At 47.2% G+C, this 20,166-nt stretch overlaps 2 protein-coding genes across 2 annotated transcripts; one reads left to right on the top strand and one right to left on the bottom strand.

Moving 5' to 3' along the window:
• Positions 1–6,743: 6,743 nt before the first annotated feature.
• On the top strand, positions 6,744–7,868 carry LOC123408565 (auxin-responsive protein SAUR50-like). Its single transcript, XM_045101644.1, has one exon. The coding sequence runs from the start codon at positions 6,799–6,801 to the stop codon at positions 7,288–7,290; it is 492 nt and encodes a 163-aa protein (XP_044957579.1). The 5' UTR covers positions 6,744–6,798; the 3' UTR covers positions 7,291–7,868.
• A 3,826-nt stretch (positions 7,869–11,694) lies between these two features.
• On the bottom strand, positions 11,695–17,426 carry LOC123411263 (ribosome production factor 1-like). The gene is made up of 11 exons (XM_045104197.1): positions 17,078–17,426; positions 16,895–16,975; positions 15,721–15,816; positions 15,518–15,601; positions 15,363–15,432; positions 15,208–15,290; positions 13,231–13,310; positions 13,045–13,143; positions 12,787–12,883; positions 12,024–12,113; positions 11,695–11,930 (listed from the first exon to the last, which is right to left on the bottom strand). The coding sequence occupies exons 1-11, from the start codon at positions 17,327–17,329 to the stop codon at positions 11,892–11,894; spliced, it is 1,071 nt and encodes a 356-aa protein (XP_044960132.1). The 5' UTR covers positions 17,330–17,426; the 3' UTR covers positions 11,695–11,891.
• Positions 17,427–20,166: the final 2,740 nt, after the last annotated feature.

Below are 20,166 nucleotides of genomic sequence, written 5' to 3' on the forward strand. Positions count from 1 at the left end.
CTCACTCACTCTCTCTCTCTCTCTGCAGTGCACGCATGCATGGCATGGCATGGCATGACACGGCATGCAACGTCGTCGACGTACGCCACCGTCCCTCGGGAGACCGGAAGGACGTTCTCATAAGTTATTAGTTAGGTGCGTGCTTGTGCCTGCCTCTGCCTACAGTGCACACGACTCGTCGTTTTTCTTGTTTGTTACACTGCTGGTACATGCCCTGCTACAGTGGAGTGACATCTCTTGTTCGACCCCTGCGAAGCTGGTACGTGTAGGTCAGTAGGTCTGAATCTGATTGTCTGGAACCCTAGCTAAGTTGTTGGTCCTGATTTGGGCATGACCCGGCCGGTCGTTGCCACCGTGCATGTAACGTAAGGACGTACTCTGTACGCGACGTTGCATGGCCGCTCGTTTGCGCGCGCCTTTGTTTGCTTTCAATCCCAAGTTAAAATGATGCGAGGTTAATTATATTGCATACGTGCTTCCTCCGTTCTTAAATATAAGTCTTTTTAAAAGTTTTACTACTCCCTCCGTTTCTAAATATAAGACTTTTAGAGATTGTACTATAAACTACATACGAATGTACATAGACATATTTTAGAGTATAGATTTACTGATTTTGCTCCGTATGTAGTCTTGTAGTGAAATCCCTAAAAGGTCTTATATTTTGGAACGGAGGGAGTAGAAGACTAGATACGAATGTATGTATAGATATATTTTAAAGTATATATTCATTCATTTTGTTTCATATGTAGTTTCGTAATAAATTTTTAAAAAAAACTTATACTCCCTCCGTCCCAAAATAACTGTCTTAAGCTTAGTACAAATTTATACTAGATCTAGTATAAAGTTGAGACAGTTATTTTGGGACGGAGGGAGTATTTAGAAACGGATTGAGTACAATGCATGCATGATAAAATCCTTGTAAGATGCAGCCCATGCGTGTGACGTGTGCACAGGGGTAGGATCCAGCTCCAGTTAGGTGGTCAATTAGTGCAGAAAGCTGGATTAATGGGCCAGCCAGCTCCGGTCATCAAAGAATAAGAATGCAGAGGATCGGACCGTTGTTCACGCATGCTAGCTGCAGCTTGAGTTGACATTACCACGTCCATACTTTGCCGCTCCCATTTGCGATAAGTGGCAACATGATGCTGCGAGTTGGTTGAGCGCCCATGCAGCCCTGCCGAGCAAATGCAGGACACGAGCAAACGCATGGGACGATGGGAGGGCCGGCGCTCCTCTCCTGATCGACCGGTGCTGGCCACATACATGCATCGCCCCGGGAAATATCCTGTCCTCAATTGAACCTGAACCTGAACCTGAACCACTTGGCTGGGTGGTAGTTGTCTGTCAGTATTTAAATCGCGGCATGTGGATCTTCACGTACCAGTTGGGCCCTACATTTCACCCCCAGATAGCTTGTCAGTGGTGGTGCAAAACTCTGTATCGATCTGCTTGTGGTAACTTTAAAAGCACAAAGGTTCGGTGCAAGCTCAACCTAGAGCTTTCTTCGATTAATTAGTAACAGAGGTAAATCTGAATATAATACTCACTCCGTTTTAAAATAAATGTCATAAAATTTATACTAAGTTAATATAAATTTTATACTAGATCAACGACATTTATTTTAAAACGAAGGGGGTAGATTACCAAGGTCTCTCTGATTCGAAATGATTTTCAGCTCTTTAGGGAGATTCTAGCCTCTGAAAAGTTACATGGATGAGATTGTTTTGATCGATCTGTCGAGGATTTCTTTGCAACAACCCTCACATGATTAATCAGTAACTCCAAGCCTATGGGAAGCTGTTTTTCATTTTGCTCTATCTCAGGTGCTAGAAAAATTTCTTTTCGTCATTTACTGTTTCTAGTTCAACTCAAGCTCGCCGAAGAAGAAGGAATCTCGTCGGACAAGGGACAGACCCACTATCTATCTTAAGGAGAGTCACTCCCCTTTATCTATCCTTAGGGGTGGGGTGCATGGGATCGTGAGAGTTCTTCACTAATGCAGTGAAGAGGGTCGACGAGGAAGTTCGCAGTAGTGCTCGCCACTAGCGGGTGGTGGAGGCCAATGGTTAGGGCAACATTATGATCTTCGTATAGTGATCCAATCCAATAGCTCCATCATGGTGACGGCACTTATGGATGACTCTCTCCACATATCTGCTCATGGACACCTCGTGATAGAAATCAAGAAGCTTTTGGAATCGTGTGGTTTTATTCCGCAGAAGATTGATCGTCATCAAAATAGAGTTGCTCGTAGTCTAGCTAATATAGATTGCTCTGGAGGTAGCACCGTCTGTTGGTTGCGCCGTGTTTCAGGCTGTACCACTCATCTTGTTTTAGCAGACTGTAACACTATTTCAGAGGAATAAAACTCATTTTTATCCCGCAAAACACACACACACAAACACATCAACAAATAATAAAGTCATATAAGATCAATACTATATGTAGACGAAACAGAAAACCTAAGGAGGTCTGGTGGTGCTGGTGCCAATGGAAGCCTGTACATCCACGTGCTAACAGAGTACTCACTGATCTTAATTTACGGATTAGTTAACGGAACAGATGTCTCCATGAACAAGGTTCATTTTCTTGAGCCGCATAAACAAGGGGCCTCTAGTGGGTTGCATCATGTGAATCTTCAATAGAAAACACAAAGTAACGGCTAGCGTGAAGCCAAATGTGCCTACTTGCATCAACGGCGGTGAGCATCCGCAACTCCCAAATGATAAATGGATAACCAGTGGTCGGTCCGACATTCCTGGTTATCTCCCACTATGACCAGCCTTAGCTATGCGTTAGCGCGCTGTAGTTGAACAATTAATTTAGAAATGCAAAGTTTTAATTAGTTTTAAAAAATACTTCATCTATGCAAAAATAAGGACTACCTTAAAAACGATTCACGTATGTCACTTTTTTCATGTCCGTTAGATCTACATCAACGGCTCACAAATCTTCCTCCTCATCAAACCATCTTCCTCAAGGTACTATATGATTCAACCCTCCTCGTGCAACCGTCAGTCTACCATGCACCATCTGTCTGTCTTCATCGTTGTGGACGGTGGGCGCTATATATCACACACCGTTCCATCGCAACACTCACCTCAAAAAACCTCCGCCCAACACGTTCGTTGTTGTTGCTCCTCGCGTCGACCCCTCTTTGGCCTCACAAAAATCATAAAAATGACCTACTAGGTTCAGCAAACGCCATAAAAATATCGCAGGGTCAAATCTTTGCTGGAGGCTAAGTTTGTAGCCCAAGATTGTTCCCTCTTCTCCACTGGTAGTGCTCCAGTCTGCCAGTTACGTCAGTGCCTCATCTTTGAAAAAGATGGTCCACTCCAAAGGAAATCCCAATCTACCTGAAAGGAGTGGCTATCCTTGGAGCATGGAAATGGAACCACCTATCATCGGAAGACGCAACAACTAACCCGGGACATAGGCAGATAAACATAGGGTGTGTGTGAATTTGCCTACGTTGTGCACTCGTGATTGATCCATCTACTGATCAAGGGGATCAGGAATTAAAACATACTGTCACTGTTTTTTCAAAAAAGGGATATCGTGCATACGGCCAAATTATTAAATAAAAATCCAACAAAAATGTGTAACTTCGTACAAAGTGTTATCTAAAGATTTAAAAAACATGAGAAATCACAAAAGCCTTGCCTGGCAACTTATTTTATTATTGGATTGTTGTTGAAACCGATTGTTGATATCCCGTGTTACCGTCTTCCATCGATTGCATTCATAAAGTCATATGCTTCTTGGTTTCGGCATGGCTGGGTAACGACCATGTATCGACGGATTGATCTACAAAAAAATTGTCATATTAGAGCATCTACAGCCTGACTGGGCAAATCCGACCCCTTATACTCCCTCTGTCCCAAAATAAGTGACGCAAATTTTGTACTAAGTACAAATTTTGTACTAAAGCAGTGACACTTATTTTGGGACAGAGTGAGTACATCCGTGGACGCATCCGGGCGGCCCCTTTGATTTCACTCCCCGCATATGTTCACATATTTCATATCCGAACTTTCAAATCCATGCAAAATCATGCACGCCAGTGACACAAACAATTGTCACATGCAAATAACAAATGTTGGTATTGAACATAAATAGATTTGAAGTGCACAATCAATCATTTGTTCTTTGGTTTTCATTGTGGTTGGACATATGCTTCACCAGATCATTGAGTAGTTGCGCATGCACCTGATGATCTCGGAGATTCTGTTGTATTTGCAAAAACTTCCTAAGCTGAGCTACATCTTGATCTTCCGGAAGTTCAACTTGTTCTCCAGGTGCTTCAAAATCATTGGTTGTGGCTACACCATCATCCTCATTCCCGACAATCATATTGTGCAAAATAACATGGCATATCATTAGCTGCAAGAAAGTTTTTGATTTCCACATCAATGCAGCCCTTCGAACGATTCTCTCACGAGCTTGCAGCACTCTGAATACCCTCTCCACATCCTTCCAAGCTTCTTCCTGCATTGATGCGAAGTGTTTTTGTTTGTTTCCCTGCGGTTCGGATATGGTCTTCACAAATGGAGGATCACCATCGTACAACTATACCATCAACAACCGAGACTACAACACGAGATACTATCTTGTTGGTTCGGACAATGTGTCGGACACATCCAGCGCAAGGCAGAGCGAGAAAGTTACCGAACGTACCACGGTGTCTTCCGGATCGGCGACGACATCACCCACAGCGAGGACGGGACAGAGGACTGCTCTGTCGTAGCTGACGGGTAGAGGCTAGGAGCGGCGTCGGAGTGTGTGCGGCAACGGAGTTGCGAGTAGAACGACGCGGAGGAGGGAGAAGAGAGGAAACAACAAATGGATCTGATAGTCCGGCAGTATGGATTTAGTGCAGTTTGCGGTGGGGTCAGGCTGTAGGGTCTAACATGATAAGCATGCCCGGGCACTCCTATATCCGTTCTATATTTGGGCGGCATACGAGGGGTGTGAGTCAGCTCTAGCATTTGAGGCGTCCGGTTAGGTCAAAATTTCCTGACGGGCGTCTATCCGGGCGTTTAAAAGGATCCGATTATATATGCTTTGATGTTTGTTAAAAATAATATTATTTCAACAATTATAAATGATCCAAAGTAATGCGCACACTCGAACTTCAATATATGCCGCTATCTTAGACCATCTCCAACAACCGCACCAAAAAACCCGCCATCTCGCTAAAACCCCATTTTAACGCGCGCGGGACGGTTTCGCACGCTCCATCGAAAACAGGAAAGTTACGCGCGCGGGAAAAGCGGACGGGCGCGCGCTAGATTTGGCGCGTGGCATCGAGCGCGCCTAAAAAATGCAGTGCTCACCACGCGCCCTTTCACCGAATTAGTCGCCCCCTCGTCTCGCCACGCGTCCTCGCTCTGCCTCCGTTCTCGCCTCGCCGACGTTGGGCCGCCATGCCGTTGCGTCGTCGGGGAACTTCTGTTTACCGAGGCGTCCGCGCGCGCCCCTCCGGCACGTTCTACGTCGAGATCCGATCCGGCAAGATGCGCCTCGGCCTCGGCACGTTCGACACCGCCGACGATGAGTAGTAGTTTTTCATCGGGTCTTTCTATCTATGCTATGCTATGTATTTTTTTAACTATCTAGACTATATATGCAATTATGTTATGTATCGTTTTTATCTAAAAATGTGATAAAAAAATGTATGTTGCATGCGCTGAATTTTACGCGCCCGCTGGTGTGCCGCACGCACACGTAATTTTTAAGCTTCCATTAAATTTTATGATGTACGCGTTGTAAACAGAAATTTTACGGGTCCGTGTTGCTCTTAGGCTCCATCTCGTTTAGTCAAGTTCAAAAAAACGCCACCACCACCGTTGGTCACATCGGTACACGATACATACATACATACATACAAAGTCGTTAATTTTACCGGTGGGTCGATCAACTGGCGCTGGGCGGCGTCCGTACCCCGCAGCAGTGCAGAGATACGTTTGCAGTGCAGGGAGATATGGCCATGATTGATCGTGCCCTGCACCCCGCAGCAGCTAGCCACTGTAGCCAGCGACACTGGCTGGTCCGGCCCGGGGCATTGAAACCCGTGTTCTCTCCACTCCACACCACAGCTCCCCGTCCATTATCCTTGCCTGCCTGGTTTGATCCATCCTTTCCCGAGTTCTTGTACGCCTGTAAAGCAAAGCAAAGCAAAGGACCGGACGCACTTTCAGTGGAGGATGGATTTTGTTTCCCGGATCTCTCCGTTTCCACGCCACGCTTTCCGCAAAAAGATGTCAACCCTGACCCTGGCCGGCCGGCTCCTTTCGCTCTCCTCCGCTCAAGCCGCTCCCTCGACCATTTCCTTGCCTCCCCACTTCCACTTGTAGTCCATCACGTCCAGTGTTCTAAATTCCAATCTAACATTGACCTTGTTTGCTCGATCAATAGGTGGTCTAGCATTGACCTTTTGCAGGTGCAAACTGCATCACTCGCTCACAATGAACTCCTGCACGGACGCACCCACACGCGCACATAGAGAGGAGAGCAGTGGTTATCGGATCCGGACCATCATAAGATTCACCACTAGGCTGCCGGAGTCTACCACCGCCGGTGGTTCACGTAGTCCTCCGTACGGTGAAACCACGGAGACGGAGGGGGACAGGTGGTGCGGCGGGGCCCAGGCCCAGGCCCGCCCGGCAAGCCCACGGGCGCCGCGGCCCCACCCCGGCTCGCCCCTACTACCTACGTGACCCTTGTTGCTCCACCACCACCACGCGCACCAACCATGGCTGCTCTGCTATCCATCCATCCTCCCGCCTCCTATATATGCTCCTCCCCCTCCCTCCTCACCGTCCCATCTGCCTCCTCCTCCTCCACCACCTCCACACCGCCGGCCAAGCAGCACACCGGGTCCAACCAACGAGCGGGACGAGCTCGACGCAAGCCCAGCTCGGCAACGCAATAATGGCGATCAAGAAGGGGGGCGCGGCGGGGCTGATGCAGATCCTGAAGCGGTGCTCCAGCCTGGGCCGCCGGCAGCAGCAGCAGCAGCAGAGCCACGGGTGGGAGGAGGAGGAGGAGGCGGCGCCGTCGGACGTGCCGCGGGGCCACTTCGCGGTGTACGTGGGCGAGTCGCGGCGCCGGTTCGTGGTGCCCATCGCCGTGCTGGACCGGCCCGAGTTCCGCTCCCTGCTCCGCCGCGCCGAGGAGGAGTTCGGCTTCGGCGGCGCCGGGGACCTGCTCGTGCTCCCCTGCGAGGAGCTCGCCTTCCGCTCCCTCTGCTCCGCCTCCTCCCTCCCCTGTGCCGCCGCCCGCTGAGGCCCCAACCCGCCTCCATTTCTTCGGTCCGTCGGTCCGGCCTGGCGCCATTGCCAGGCGGGCCGACGGCCGGGTGCAGTGCAGTGCAGTGTGTGTAAATACGAGTCCATCGATTCGACGTGGCGCATGCGCGTATTAGCGCGCGCCCTTGGAAGTCAACCGGCCGGCCGCCATTGGTCGATCGGTTGCTGCTGCGTGTGGAGATATCATCAGACGGATCGAGCCATCGAGGAAGACGACGACGAGGACGACGGAGAGGAGGAGATCTTTGAAGAGAGATTTTTAGAGCTAGTGATTGATTTATCACCGGCCGGTGTGTGGATTAATTTGCGTGTACGTTGTTTGTGACGTGTTCGAGTCCGGCCTAATGCTCTCTGCCTCCTCCGGGAGTGCGTGATTAGGCGAGGCGAACCGTCATTACACCCCTTTTTTTGCACTGTGCAAGCGAATTAAGATGTGTTTGGCCGGCTAAGCTAGCTCTAGTGAACGAGATAGTGCAACCGCAAATGTGTACGTGCGTACGTGTGTTCCTTCTCCTCCCCTGGTTTGGGAAATAAAGAATGGTCGTTTTGTCATGAGATACTATGTTTCCCTTTTCTTTTATATAGTGGTTATCTCGTACTCCCTCCGTTTTCAAATATAAGTCTTTTAAGAGGTTTCACTATAAGTCTTTTAAGAGGTTTCACTAGGAGACTACATACGGATGTATATAGACATATTTTAAGTTATAGATTCACTCATTTTGCTTCGTATGTAGTCTCCTAGTGAAATCTCTGAAAAGACTTATATTTAGGAACAGAGGGAGTACTATACATGTAATATGTGCATGCATGAGAGGCAATGCTCTGTGCTCACATGGTACACTTAACCCTACCAACACATACACTTAACCATATCGTCATGTACTTCTTTATAGTTGACGGGAACGTTTTCCAGTACCGAACACACATCGTCATAAGGCCTCAGATGACTCCAGAATAATGCGACCATAAGACTTGAACCCTAACGGGTTGGTTCCGCCACATTGCATTGCATGGCGATATTTTCTCTGTGTCCCAGCTTCTCAGCCTTCCCGTGTTACCGACACTTGTTTCCCCTGAGGCTGTCTGCACAAATATGCACGGGAAAGCGTAATTTGAGAACACAAGCTGGCCTCGTTAACTCTGTCATCACGAAACAAAAACCTAAAGATGCAAAAGGATATATACCACCTTACCAGTAATCCCATCCTCATTTGTAAGCTGGCTTGAAATATTGTGGGCAGTGGCATGGCATGGCATAGCATGATCGCGCTCTGGCGAGGCCACATGGACGCCGGCCCCGGCCGTATAACCGCCATGATGCGGCCCGCCCCCATTCCCATGTGAAACGCGCTCGCTTTACAGCTTTTTACCATGTTACGCCGCGCGGACCGGCCGGCACGCCATGATCGGCCGTCGCCTGTCGCCGGGACCCCTGGCCCCTGCCGATCGACCTTGCGCGGCCAGGAATCCGCCCACGATCCGTCCGGTACGGACGGCGGGCCGGCTCCTCCATCATATCGCGGCTCACCCTACAGCGAGGCCAGCTGCAGCGCTGGATCGAGCACTTGAGCACCTACGGCGCGGTCGGATCATGCCGCTGCCGCTGCGCCGGCCGGCCAGCGAGCGCCCTCCGGCGATCGGCCGGCCTCGCACGCACGCACGCACGCAGTAACCTCGGTCGACGTCTCACCGCGCCCGTGAGTGAGTTAGTTAGTTAGTTACTGCCCGGCCCGGCCGGCGACCCCACGACGGTGACTGCCGCTCCGCCGCGCCGCATGGCATGGGGGCTGGCTGCCGGGCGCGCCCAGCGCAGGCGCGGGCGCCACACGTCCACATGCGCGGTCACGAGCGAGCGTCTCCCTCCCTCCGATCCCCTGCCGCTGTTCCTTCGTTCGCGGAAGGGATCACGTACGGTGGCGCGGCACTTGGCATGCAATGCAGGCCCACCCACCTGCGCGCGCGCACGTACGTACGTGAACGTGAGCGTGGGCGCGCGCCCAGCCCCACCACGTACGTACGTGACACCCCCGTCGTCTCCACTTACGCCCCATGCATATATATATCTACGTACGTACGTACGTGCGTACTCGCCAGCACCAATCATCTACTAGCTACAAGCACGAGTTCAGGCAAGGCAAGTACTGCTGGTACCTTGCGACTGCATTATTATACGCGTACGTGCTTGCACATGTGTGTACTTGCGTGCCAACGTGTGGCCGGTTGTACATGTACTTGCATGCAAGCTTCGTTTGCACGTACGCGCATGCCGGCCGGGGCAGCTCTGGCTGATTATGTGTCATCAACAAGTACCGCGCGCACGGACATGTACACGCGTGCGATTGCGTAGTGAACAGTAGCAAAATAACATGCAATTGATGGTGCAAGTATGGGCGCGTACGTAGTGGGCAGTGTGAAATTGACATGCAATTGACGGTGCAAGGCATGGGCGCGTACGTACGCGCGTAGTGGGCATGCAGCAGCTCGACAACGTGGCGCCGTAGCGCATTATTTTTTCAAAGTCTCTCGTTCAGGGTCGAGGGAGTACTGTATTATTATGTGCAAGGAAGTGGTTTTCTTTTTAGAAAGACTGGTATAATAATGTGTGTAGTTGGGAGATATTTCTGCACGAGATCTGCATACATACATACATACGCCCGGCCGCACGACCGTTCCTGATTCCTCCCAAGAGCCTGTGGTGTGGTGTACACCGCCCATTTCCGGCGACGAGTTTGTCAGTTTCCAACGCGTGGACCTGTATTATGATTAGACAGTAGGAGCATCTCCTGTACGCACGCACGTACACACCACGTAACGTAGGCTCAGTTGCGGACCGCCGGTACGTGCGTAGACGGTGGATGGTCGGATGGAGTTATTTCAGTCGCTTTCGACCAGCTCCATCGATCCGACTCTCTGTCTCTCTCTCAACTCTCAAGCGTTCCAGTTGCAATATTTGGTGTAGGCAGACTTGGACACAGTGCGTGCACGACCTCATGTTTTTTTCCTTTAAACAAAAAAGAAAAACTTTAGGCAGCAGCGAGGCGTGCGTTGACCGGTTCAAACAAAGGACTGAAGCCAGGGCTCTTGCAGTACGTAACACATGCATGCGCAGGCAAGCATGCATGCAGTACAGAGACATAGAGCAGAACCCAGTGACTTAATCGCCACCCTTGGACGCACAACAGCCTTTCCACACAGCAGAAAGCAGCAGCAGCAGCATGAGAGCTAGAGGAGGGTCAATTTTTTTTGTTTTGACCTTTTGCCTTAACAAATTTCGAAATTGACCTAACTTTTTTTTAAATGAATCTGACTTTTTTGATGATGCCAACATCCCTGACGTCTTGTTTGCATGAAAGACGTAAGGTCCTTGACATCTGGTATCAAACCATGTCAGAGACTTAACGGGTCAGTCGATCATGTCAGCCCATGACATACGCCATGAACCTTGACGTCTCACATGCAAATTAGACGCCAGAGTTGTTGGCATCACAAAATAAATAAATCAGATTTGAACTTTGTTTGAAAGTAAGGTCAATTCTAAAATTTGGTAAGGCAAAAGGTTAAAAAAAAAATGTCGGGAGCGGTGGTTGGGGTAGTAGTAAAGTAACGGTATCACATGTCAGGCAGGGTTGAATGAATGAACGAAGGGAATGAATAAATTGGATAACATGGCATGCAGGGGGGCTGGGCCGAGGCAGGCCATGTGCCGCCCGCTCGGGCGCTCTACAGCCGCAGCGGCTCGTGACCAGGAACAGGGAAATGGCAATAATGCCGCACTCATCACCCGCCTCCTCTCCTCCAAGCTGCGGTGCACACGCGCTGTCGTACGCCCCGGCCTGCACGGACGTACCCCCAGCCCTGGCCCAGCACGGCCGCCCCCTACCCCCCCCCCCCCCCCCCCCCCCCCACACACACACAGCGCCATGTGTAGCCATCCGCCAGCCTGCACCTCACCTCACCTCCCCTAGTCACCTCAGCCAGCCAGCCAGCCGGTGAAAAAATCTGGCCGGCCGGCTGCGCACCAACGGCAATCATAATTCCTTGCATGGGAGGAGATCCATCATTCATCCAACCATTCATGGGGATGGTGACCCCGAGCGAGGTCCTGGGCAAGCAAGGCAGCGGTGTCATTGCGCCGCTGGTGGCCACGGCAGGCCCTGCCGGGTCCGCGGCAATGATAAGTTCTTGGACGACGGGTGGCCAGGAAGAGACCCGACGGCGACGACGACGATGTGATGGCTCCTTCCTGCGGCGGTTGGGCGACAACGACCTTGTACAAGAGGTTTATTCCCGCCATATCTCCCGACGGATCACATGTCGGGCATGAAAAGGACGGGGTGATACAACCACGTACTCTTTTCTACTGTCTACTGCAATTTCGTACTCAAAAAACTGATGGGCTCGTTTGGTTTGACGGGTAGGCGAAATCGCTTCGAATCAGGGGTTCGATTCGGGTATGTCGAGCGCCTTGTTGTTACACTGTCCAAGGACTCGAGCATGATAATACTACTCTACAACAAGTAAATTTCCCGGGGAACGAAACGGAACAGAGACAGAACTTTGTGTGGGTGAAGCGCAAAATCACAGGAAAAACCTTCTCCTGCTCGTGTCCAGGTCGGGCTGCAAATCGCAAAGCAAGGTTCCGGGTTATGTCACGGGAATCCATAAATGTGGCGAGCAGAGTGCAATGGCGGATGGATGGTATACTGGTACCTTGTGAACCCACTCGTACTCCCCGCTTTTCGTGTCGAAGGTCCCGTGTTGCAAGGTTTGCAGCTTCAGAGTGAAGCGAGGGCCACATTCCTATACCACCATCAATAAATACATTGAAGTCATTCATAATAATAGTACAGAAAAGTTAACGGGGTTGGGAAAAATGTACGCAGCAGCAACTCTAAAAACAGATTCCATCGATGGCTGTAAAAGTAGCGTTGCTACCAACATGTGACTGGCATGATAGCCAAGCTACATGAACTTGTGGGTTTTCACTTAGGCATCCTCCTCTGGTCCATAGGGTAAGAATATCATAAGAATAGGAAACTTGTAGGAAATGACATGTCATGTATCTCAAAATCCTATGAATAGGAATAGGAGAAGAGATGTCCTTTGGTTCACATGATAAGAATTTTCCCATTGTGTCTAGGCTAATCTTTATTTTCCTTTGAAATGTGAAGGATATGAAGAATTCCTGCACAGGAATAGGACTTATTCCTAAAAACCAAAGGAGTCTAGAGGAATTTTTCCTACAGAACTCCTATCCTATAGAATTCTGAATTCCTACAAAATTCCTCCAAACAAATTGAGGCCTTAGTATGGAACATATTTCGAATAACAAGGCAGCGTCATCTAAGCATGCGACATAGAAGGATTGTGAGAGCTTAGTCCTTTCAAGGTTGGTCAATTACAGTATTGTCAACAAAAATTCTTGCAATCACATATAAAACTCAGGTATGGAGTAGTAGTGTATCTCAAGTACCTGAAGGCGACAGTTCACTTGCTTCTCAGTTTTGGTTTCACCCTTCGATTTCTTGTCCTTCGAAACAATTTTCTTTTCTTTCTCCTCAAAGATGTACCTACAGTGAGGATTGCAGATCATTAATTTTCAAATGCTGAAGATAAATTATCATGCAGAATTACAAACTTGTGACACCCTTATGACACTACTGCCTGGTTGCATTGCACATTTGCACCTGCAGTGTGGTTTTGACTTAATTATGTTTTCATATATATTTACCTGTGATGACGGAAAAATATATAGTCTCGCTGGTTATGGAAGGTCACAACTCGTCGGCCGCGGAAATTTGGGTCTTGAGGGAAAAGAGATTGTATCATCCTGTATAAACAACAGGGAAAGTAGACATGTTAGCAACACGAATATAAGGTCGTCCTATTGTAAAAGGAGTGCATATTCTCGACTCACCTCCCAACACGATGACCAAGGCGCGTAGTGAAATTGTTCAACACCAACTCTGGCTTATGACTTGTAGGGTTCCCATGGTTCTGTCATACACAGAGAGATAAACCAAAACGGTAAATGAAGGTAAGCTTGAATGGTCTGTACTAAAAGCTTTAAATACAGATAAACTGCAAAATACCCAACAACACATATTGTCATATAATAAGAGCACATCAAAATACAAATATAGTGATCACAGAAAGTTAGTGAATATCAAGATGTCCTATCTGCTATTACACTTTTCAGAGTCCAATCAATCTAGAAGATCATCTACATAGCCATGAACAGATGAGCCCAACTCCTTCGTTGCAATAAGTACAAATCAAATGCTGTAAAGCATGGCAAAATTAAAACAAGCAACATGCATATGTCAGACAGAGACATGGACCAGTCTCTAGCAGACATGCCATATGACACCGAACATTGACATATGCAAATCTGTCTTGCGTAGACAAAAGTAACACGTCTAAGACAAACTAGAGACAGGCTAGAGACAAGAGACAAGCTAGAGACAAGTAGGATGATCAATTGCTGGCAACTTGACTTTTTTGTTTATGTTCAATGAATCTTTAGTTCAAAAGGCAAGCCGTGTAATATATGTATTTATGACATAACTGTTCCCAATTGTGGATGCTATCTGAACCACATGATCAAATATGAAGACTTATTTTTGGAAGAACCAAACAAAGATTAAACAAAAACATTGCACAGTTGATTCTAACACTCAGCAGGAGTCTCATAGAAAACAGAGAATAATAGGATTGTCGAATAAAGCAATCCTCCTTCCAGCACATAGAATACTAGTATAACTGTATAATACAGTTCCTTCTAATAAATTACTCCCTCCGATCCATATAAATTTTAGTACAACTTTGTACTAAATCAGCGAGACAGTTAAAATGGATCGGAGGGTGTAGAAATAAGAGCAATATATACCGAATTTTTTCCTAAATCTATGAAAACAAAAACAATGTTCTTATATGTAGCTAACAAGGTGAATATCTTCATAGAACCTAGTGCGAGCAGAAAGTAGCATATATATTGCTCTTTAGTCACTACAACAGACAAAACAGTAAGCAAACAACCATCTTGCTGTAAAAAATCAATCTGACAAGATAAGCCACTTCAAAAAATTTCCAAATGGCCGCACAGGTTCTAAAACCCAGAAGAGGAAGGGAGAGGCTTTATGTTCTCCTTCTATGCAAGCACAGAGAGGTTGCTTATGGGGTCACAATTGACAGCTTGAACCCATCAAATGGTTATGCCAATTATATAAATAAAAGTAATATTGGATTATCAGCACAGAAGATGCGTCCTTTCAACAATCAACTAGCACTAGCCTGCCCTTGCGCGCAATAGTTATTAGAAAGGAGAAATTAAAGGTCCCGCTCTTCATACAGCAACTAAATTTTTAAGAGAAGACAGCTTAGCACATGGAGCACAGCATTACTGCACTGTTCTCTTTGGAGAAAGATTATGCTAGATTACTACAAAATTTGGTTAGTGGTTACTTGGTTAGCATGTTTAACAATACTAAGTAGTTTCATAGCAAGAAGGTAGAGGGAAGAGAAATGCTTAAGACTAGGTCTCACAGTCATTATGACTGCTGAAACTACTAGATGTCAATAAGTGATAACTATAAAGCACCTCAACAAATTCTTCACAAATTTATAGGTCCTTATTTCGGTATTTCCAGTAAAACCTCACACGGTTTATCTAAGAAAAGAGACTAAGAGTATGTAGTTATGCTCCCTAGTTGGCTAGATCTTGTTGAGTGACTAGTAAACCTCTACCCTAAAAATATGCACTGCAAAGACGACATAAGTAAGGAAATGCACACAAGCAAACAAAAATTGAAGTCACACATGTAATAACTTGACATGAAAGAAGATACTAAAAACTACGGTATTGATATTAGAATAAAAGGTACAGATATAGCACCTTTATATCCTTCCGCAGAACGAGCTTGGATAGCTTAAAATGTGCAGTAGGGCCCTCAGGTAGGTTGATGATCAGCAGCGCATCTGTTACACAAATGCCAACGAGATGTCAGAAAACAAGAGCATTAAAAAAGAAACAAAATGATGAATTCTAACCAGGTTCCCTTCGATTTGTGTGGACAACCATGACTGAAGTGAACTCTCTGTTATTTGCATATTCCACAATCTGAAAATAACAGTGTGTTACTATGGATGTGAAGACGTAACTAACTGGACTAAATGAATGGAACGTAACATGAGAACTATCATACTTTCTTGAGGTCATAAGTTCCTCTATTAACATATTGAGCATTTGGAATCACTTGCATTAACTCCTTGATAAAAGCAGGTCCCCTCTGTCAACATAAGAAGCAGAAAGTACATCGTTAGATGACAAATCTTGTTACAGGTTAACAAATTATCATAGATTCAGAATAGCGAGCACAAAATCAGGGACGAGGTAAAAAATGCATACGCCTGAATTGAAGCGACACGTGGTAATCAGTACTTTCGGGGTTACTACTTGTTTAAGCACTGCATTGAATTCATCAGCATCATTCCCTGCAAACAGCTGCAAACAGGAACTATTATTAGAACATACACAAACGGGGTAGAGTTGAGACACTAGACTAAATAAGCATTCGTCCACGGAGAGAATTACGTAATAGATATATCAGAGTCAAGACAGTGGTAGTGGTGCAAATATAGCATGTCCTAATAACAGACCTAACAGAGATGCTTCATGCTTTCATAGTGTGTTTCACTGACATTGAGGTAGGAAGTCAGCAAGATGATAAGAAAATACTGGTTTTGATTCTAAAATAATGAAATTGGAGTATTCAACAACTACAACAGCAACTATTAATATAATCGTATTGATGATGACAGGAGAATGTGAATGTGTACATTGTATCATACAAAAAAATTGTCAATTGTAATGACACCCGCTATAACAGCACCACAAGCATTGCAAATCTAACTTCAGACCTGTTAATTAGCTATAAACGTTGTAATTGTTCACCCAATATATGTAATCATAAGTGTGATATTACTGAACATCTGAATACTACATAAGAGATTCTGTGTTATTAACATGCTAATACAGAAGAGATTCTGGAAATCCACAAGTACTGTATCTATCGCAATGCAATGGTACCATAAATACAATTAAGCAGTATATGTGTCATGTTAATGTTATAAAACTGACATGTGTACACCAATTGTGCAGGTTAATAACAAGAATTAAGCACAATACTGCAGCAACCAAAACACAAATTCTGACCAAAATCTCCAGCACTCAAATGTTTGCTTTTACTTGAGCTTGAAAACAATCCATTAAGCAAGCAGCCCAGGCAACGAATGTAACCACCGAAATGCACACCTAACATCACCCAGCCATATCAAAGAAAGAAATCTCTCCCTCCAACCTCATGTCCATACCTGCTCTCTCATATTTAATCATGCCATCAGAAATAAGAAGCTACTAGTTTTGTTATCCGTGTAAACCAAACATAGCATAAGCTCCGACCGCAATCAGCCAAACCATTTATTTTTAAGCTGTAAATCTGCAATCATTTCAATAGTAGGGGAACTCGCACTGATTGTAGATCAATTGATCAATTGAGCAGCACAGAAGACATTGTACAAACCTCCTGGTCGTCAGGCCGGCAGACGGTCTCGTCGGGCTCCCTGGTGTTCTCGATCGTCCGGGGCACCTGCTTCTCCGGCACCTGCAAACACCCAATCGCGCCAGAAGACCGTCAGAATCGATCCAGAGCCTCGCGCCCCACGGGGAAATCCGTTTCTGGGGAGGGGGAGGAGACGGTGCTTGCCTCCTCGCCGAGCTCGGCGGCGCGCTGGGCGGCCTGGCCGCGCTCTCGGCCGAGCCTGCGCTTCTGGGCCTTCTTCTCGCGCATGAGCTTGGCGTACACCTCGCTGCGCTTCTCCTTGTTCCTGATCTCCGACGGCAGCGGCGGCGCCGGCTTCTCCTCCTTGGGCCTCTTGTCCCTCCGCCCCCGCCTATCGCCATCGTCCGCCGCCTCGTCGCCGTCGGGCTGCCTCCGCTTCCTGTCCTCCCTCGCCATCGCCTTCGCCTTCGCCGCCGCCGTTGAAGGTTGTGCGCGGGGGATGGGTTTAAGCGTTAGGGCACCGCGGCGGCGGAGCGTGGTTGGGTTTGTGAGGAGAGAAGACCCGTGTTGGGCCGTGCATCGATGGCGTGGGCTGATATTGTCTTTGTATTTCTTTCCTTGTTTTTTTTATGTTTATTACTAGGGGCCTGCTACGCATCCACCGGCGGATGTTTAATAAATATCCATCACTTGGAGGGCCGTCCGATCCGCTTCGGCCAGACATTCCATAATTCCTGAAACGATGGTTGAGTTGCGAAAAACTTTCGCTTTGTTGCAAGAAATAAACTTTGGACCCGTTAATTTCTGAAACAACAGTCAAGTTTCAGAAACAATTTGCTTGTTGCAGATTTTTTTTTCTTCGCCTTTCTGCAATATAGGTACTTTTTGCGGAAGAATTTTTTGCAACAAAGGTCATGTTTCAGGAATTTTTGCAAACAAAAGTCAAGCTGTGGAAATTTTTTGGAACGTTCATGGGCGGCATGGGCGGCTGGCGGCGGACGGATGGCCGGCCGGCGTCGCGGCCGAGCGGTCGGTGGGTACCCGAAGTAGATCATGCCGTAGGGGAGCTCCGCCGTGGCGAGGTACTCCGGGATGCTGTCCACGACGAGGTTGCCGGTGTCCGCCGCATCCGCGACGGAGCGGCGACACACTGCGGCCGAGAGGAGTCGACGGAGCGGCGGCGCACTGCGGCCGAGAGGAGTCGGTGGAACGCCATCGGGCAAATCTGGTGGACGACCTCTCCGGCGGCGGAGAAGGTGGAGATCTGGCTGTGCGGAGGAGATGGAGATCTGGAGGACGGTGACCCAGTTTCTGAAACAACGAGCTAGTTTCAGGAAATTGTTCGTGATCGAGGCGAGATTCAACGGACTATTGGGCGGTGGATGGATCGCGCGGATCGGTCGGTGGATGATAATCTTTTCCCTTATTACTATCCTAAAACATTGTCTCAAAACAAAAACTACAATCCTAAAACAAACTAAAATTTGGCGATTCTCAAAATAAAAACTAAAATTTGTCACGGGCAGAGAAAAGGTGAAATGTTCGAGACTGCAGAAAGCGCTTTAAAACTTCAATTGCAAAAAAAAAAAGTTGTTCTAGAAACTGCATACAAAATCAAACAACGGCATGTGACATGGATATGGCGCATCATTTCCGACATCAATCGAGGGCTTTGAGCAAGAAACGTCGAGTGGATTCGTGAGATCACTGAAGTGGTAGACTATTGGTAGAAAAGTTGTTTCTGATAGGGATCATTGATAAGTTCACCAAGTATGGCCATTTCATGCCTCTCAACAGTGGCGGAGCCAGCCAACTCAAGGAGCCGGGGCAAAGCCTATATAGAGTGTCGTTCTCTAGCATTTGCCCCTGTAATTAGTGGTACTAATCAAGAGTTCTATGTACTACTTAGTGGAGAATGTTGGAGCAGCCCGGGCAGTTGCCCGGGGTCGCCGGGAGGTAGCTCCGCCCCTGCCTCTCAAACACCCCTTTACTGATGTCAAGGTGGCCGAAATGTTCTTGGACAATGTCTATAAGCTGCATGGTATGCCTGCATATATTGTTTCTGATAGGGATCCTATATTCACCAGCATTTTTTGGCAGACTCTCACTAAGAGGACTGGTACTCAACTTAACACGGGCCCTGCTTATCACCTTGCCACTCATGGACATACAAAAGAGAGTTAACCAACAGGTAGAATGCTACCTCAGAATCTTCATCAGTGCTCATCCCCACAAGTGGAACAAATGGTTATCCATGTGGGAGTTCTGGTACAACACTAAATGGCATTATGCTACTAGTAAAACACCCTTTGAAATCTTCTATGGTCACACTCCTAGATACTCTGGCATGACCAAAGTCTTAAATAAACCTTGAATTTATACACCTTGTCGGAAACGAACCCTCATCTTTTAATCCCTGCAATTAGTACCATGTACTCTTTAATTCCTGTTATTTCGAACCCTGCATCCGTTTGGCACACCGGGAAAAGATCATTCCCGACCAGGATCATAAGATAGTCTCGCTGACATGCATACCCCACTGTCATATTCATCTTCATCCTTAGTCCATGCTAGAGTTGTACTGGCCTAAACAAGAAAAATCTTTTGAAGTGTTTTCAGGATTTGCTCCACTACATATCTTTAGTCGGGACTTTCTCGCAAAAAAAAAATCTTTAGTCCGGACCCACGTATATTGTATAAATAAACTATAAAATAAAGAAGATTCATGCGTGCTTTCTTCTTCCTCTGGCTCCATGTGTCCTACTTGAAACTGAATAACGGATCAATCAAAATCGATGGCCAAAGAGGCGGGTCTGTATGCTGGTTAGCAAAAATGATATCGCAATACTCCCTTGTGATCATACATCCCATTTTCTCCTTCGATTGGGTCTTCTAGTATGCTGGAGAGAGGAGTCGTGGAGTTCACACCTTGCATGGCATGGAACTCTCACCCGTCTTCATTCAAAAGAAAAAAGAACTCTCACCCGTCTACCCAGGGCGTCGTGACCTGTAGTGCCCCAGATGTAATCCTGCCCTATTTGGAACCTGTTGCATGTGGGTCCACCCTGTCAGAGATATGATGATGTCACTTGTGTCTTTGATTTCCTGTGTCACCTTGTGTCCCTTGCATATCTTTCTTGCATGCATGCATGCATAGCATAACATATCATGTCATCTCCTTGTCCTTGTGATTTCATGTGCCCCTTATTTTTAGTTTCCCTTGCATGCATGCAAACCATGATGCTCCATGTCATGTCTTGTGTGCACATATCTTGCTAGGTGTGATTGTGTCA

This window comes from Hordeum vulgare, chromosome 7H (genome assembly GCF_904849725.1).
Source record: "Hordeum vulgare subsp. vulgare chromosome 7H, MorexV3_pseudomolecules_assembly, whole genome shotgun sequence".
NCBI lineage: Eukaryota > Viridiplantae > Streptophyta > Magnoliopsida > Poales > Poaceae > Hordeum > Hordeum vulgare.

Coding starts and splice junctions, on each gene's coding strand:
- LOC123411263 (XM_045104197.1), bottom strand. CDS start 17,329: ATGGCGAGGGAGGACAGGAAGCGGAGGCAGCCCGACGGCGACGAGGCG. Junction 15,602..15,720: donor CGTGTCGCTTCAATTCAGGC/GTATGCATTTTT, acceptor TTATGTTGACAG/AGGGGACCTGCTTTTATCAA. Junction 15,433..15,517: donor GAACTTATGACCTCAAGAAA/GTATGATAGTTC, acceptor TGTTATTTTCAG/ATTGTGGAATATGCAAATAA.
- LOC123408565 (XM_045101644.1), top strand. CDS start 6,799: ATGCTCCTCCCCCTCCCTCCTCACCGTCCCATCTGCCTCCTCCTCCTC.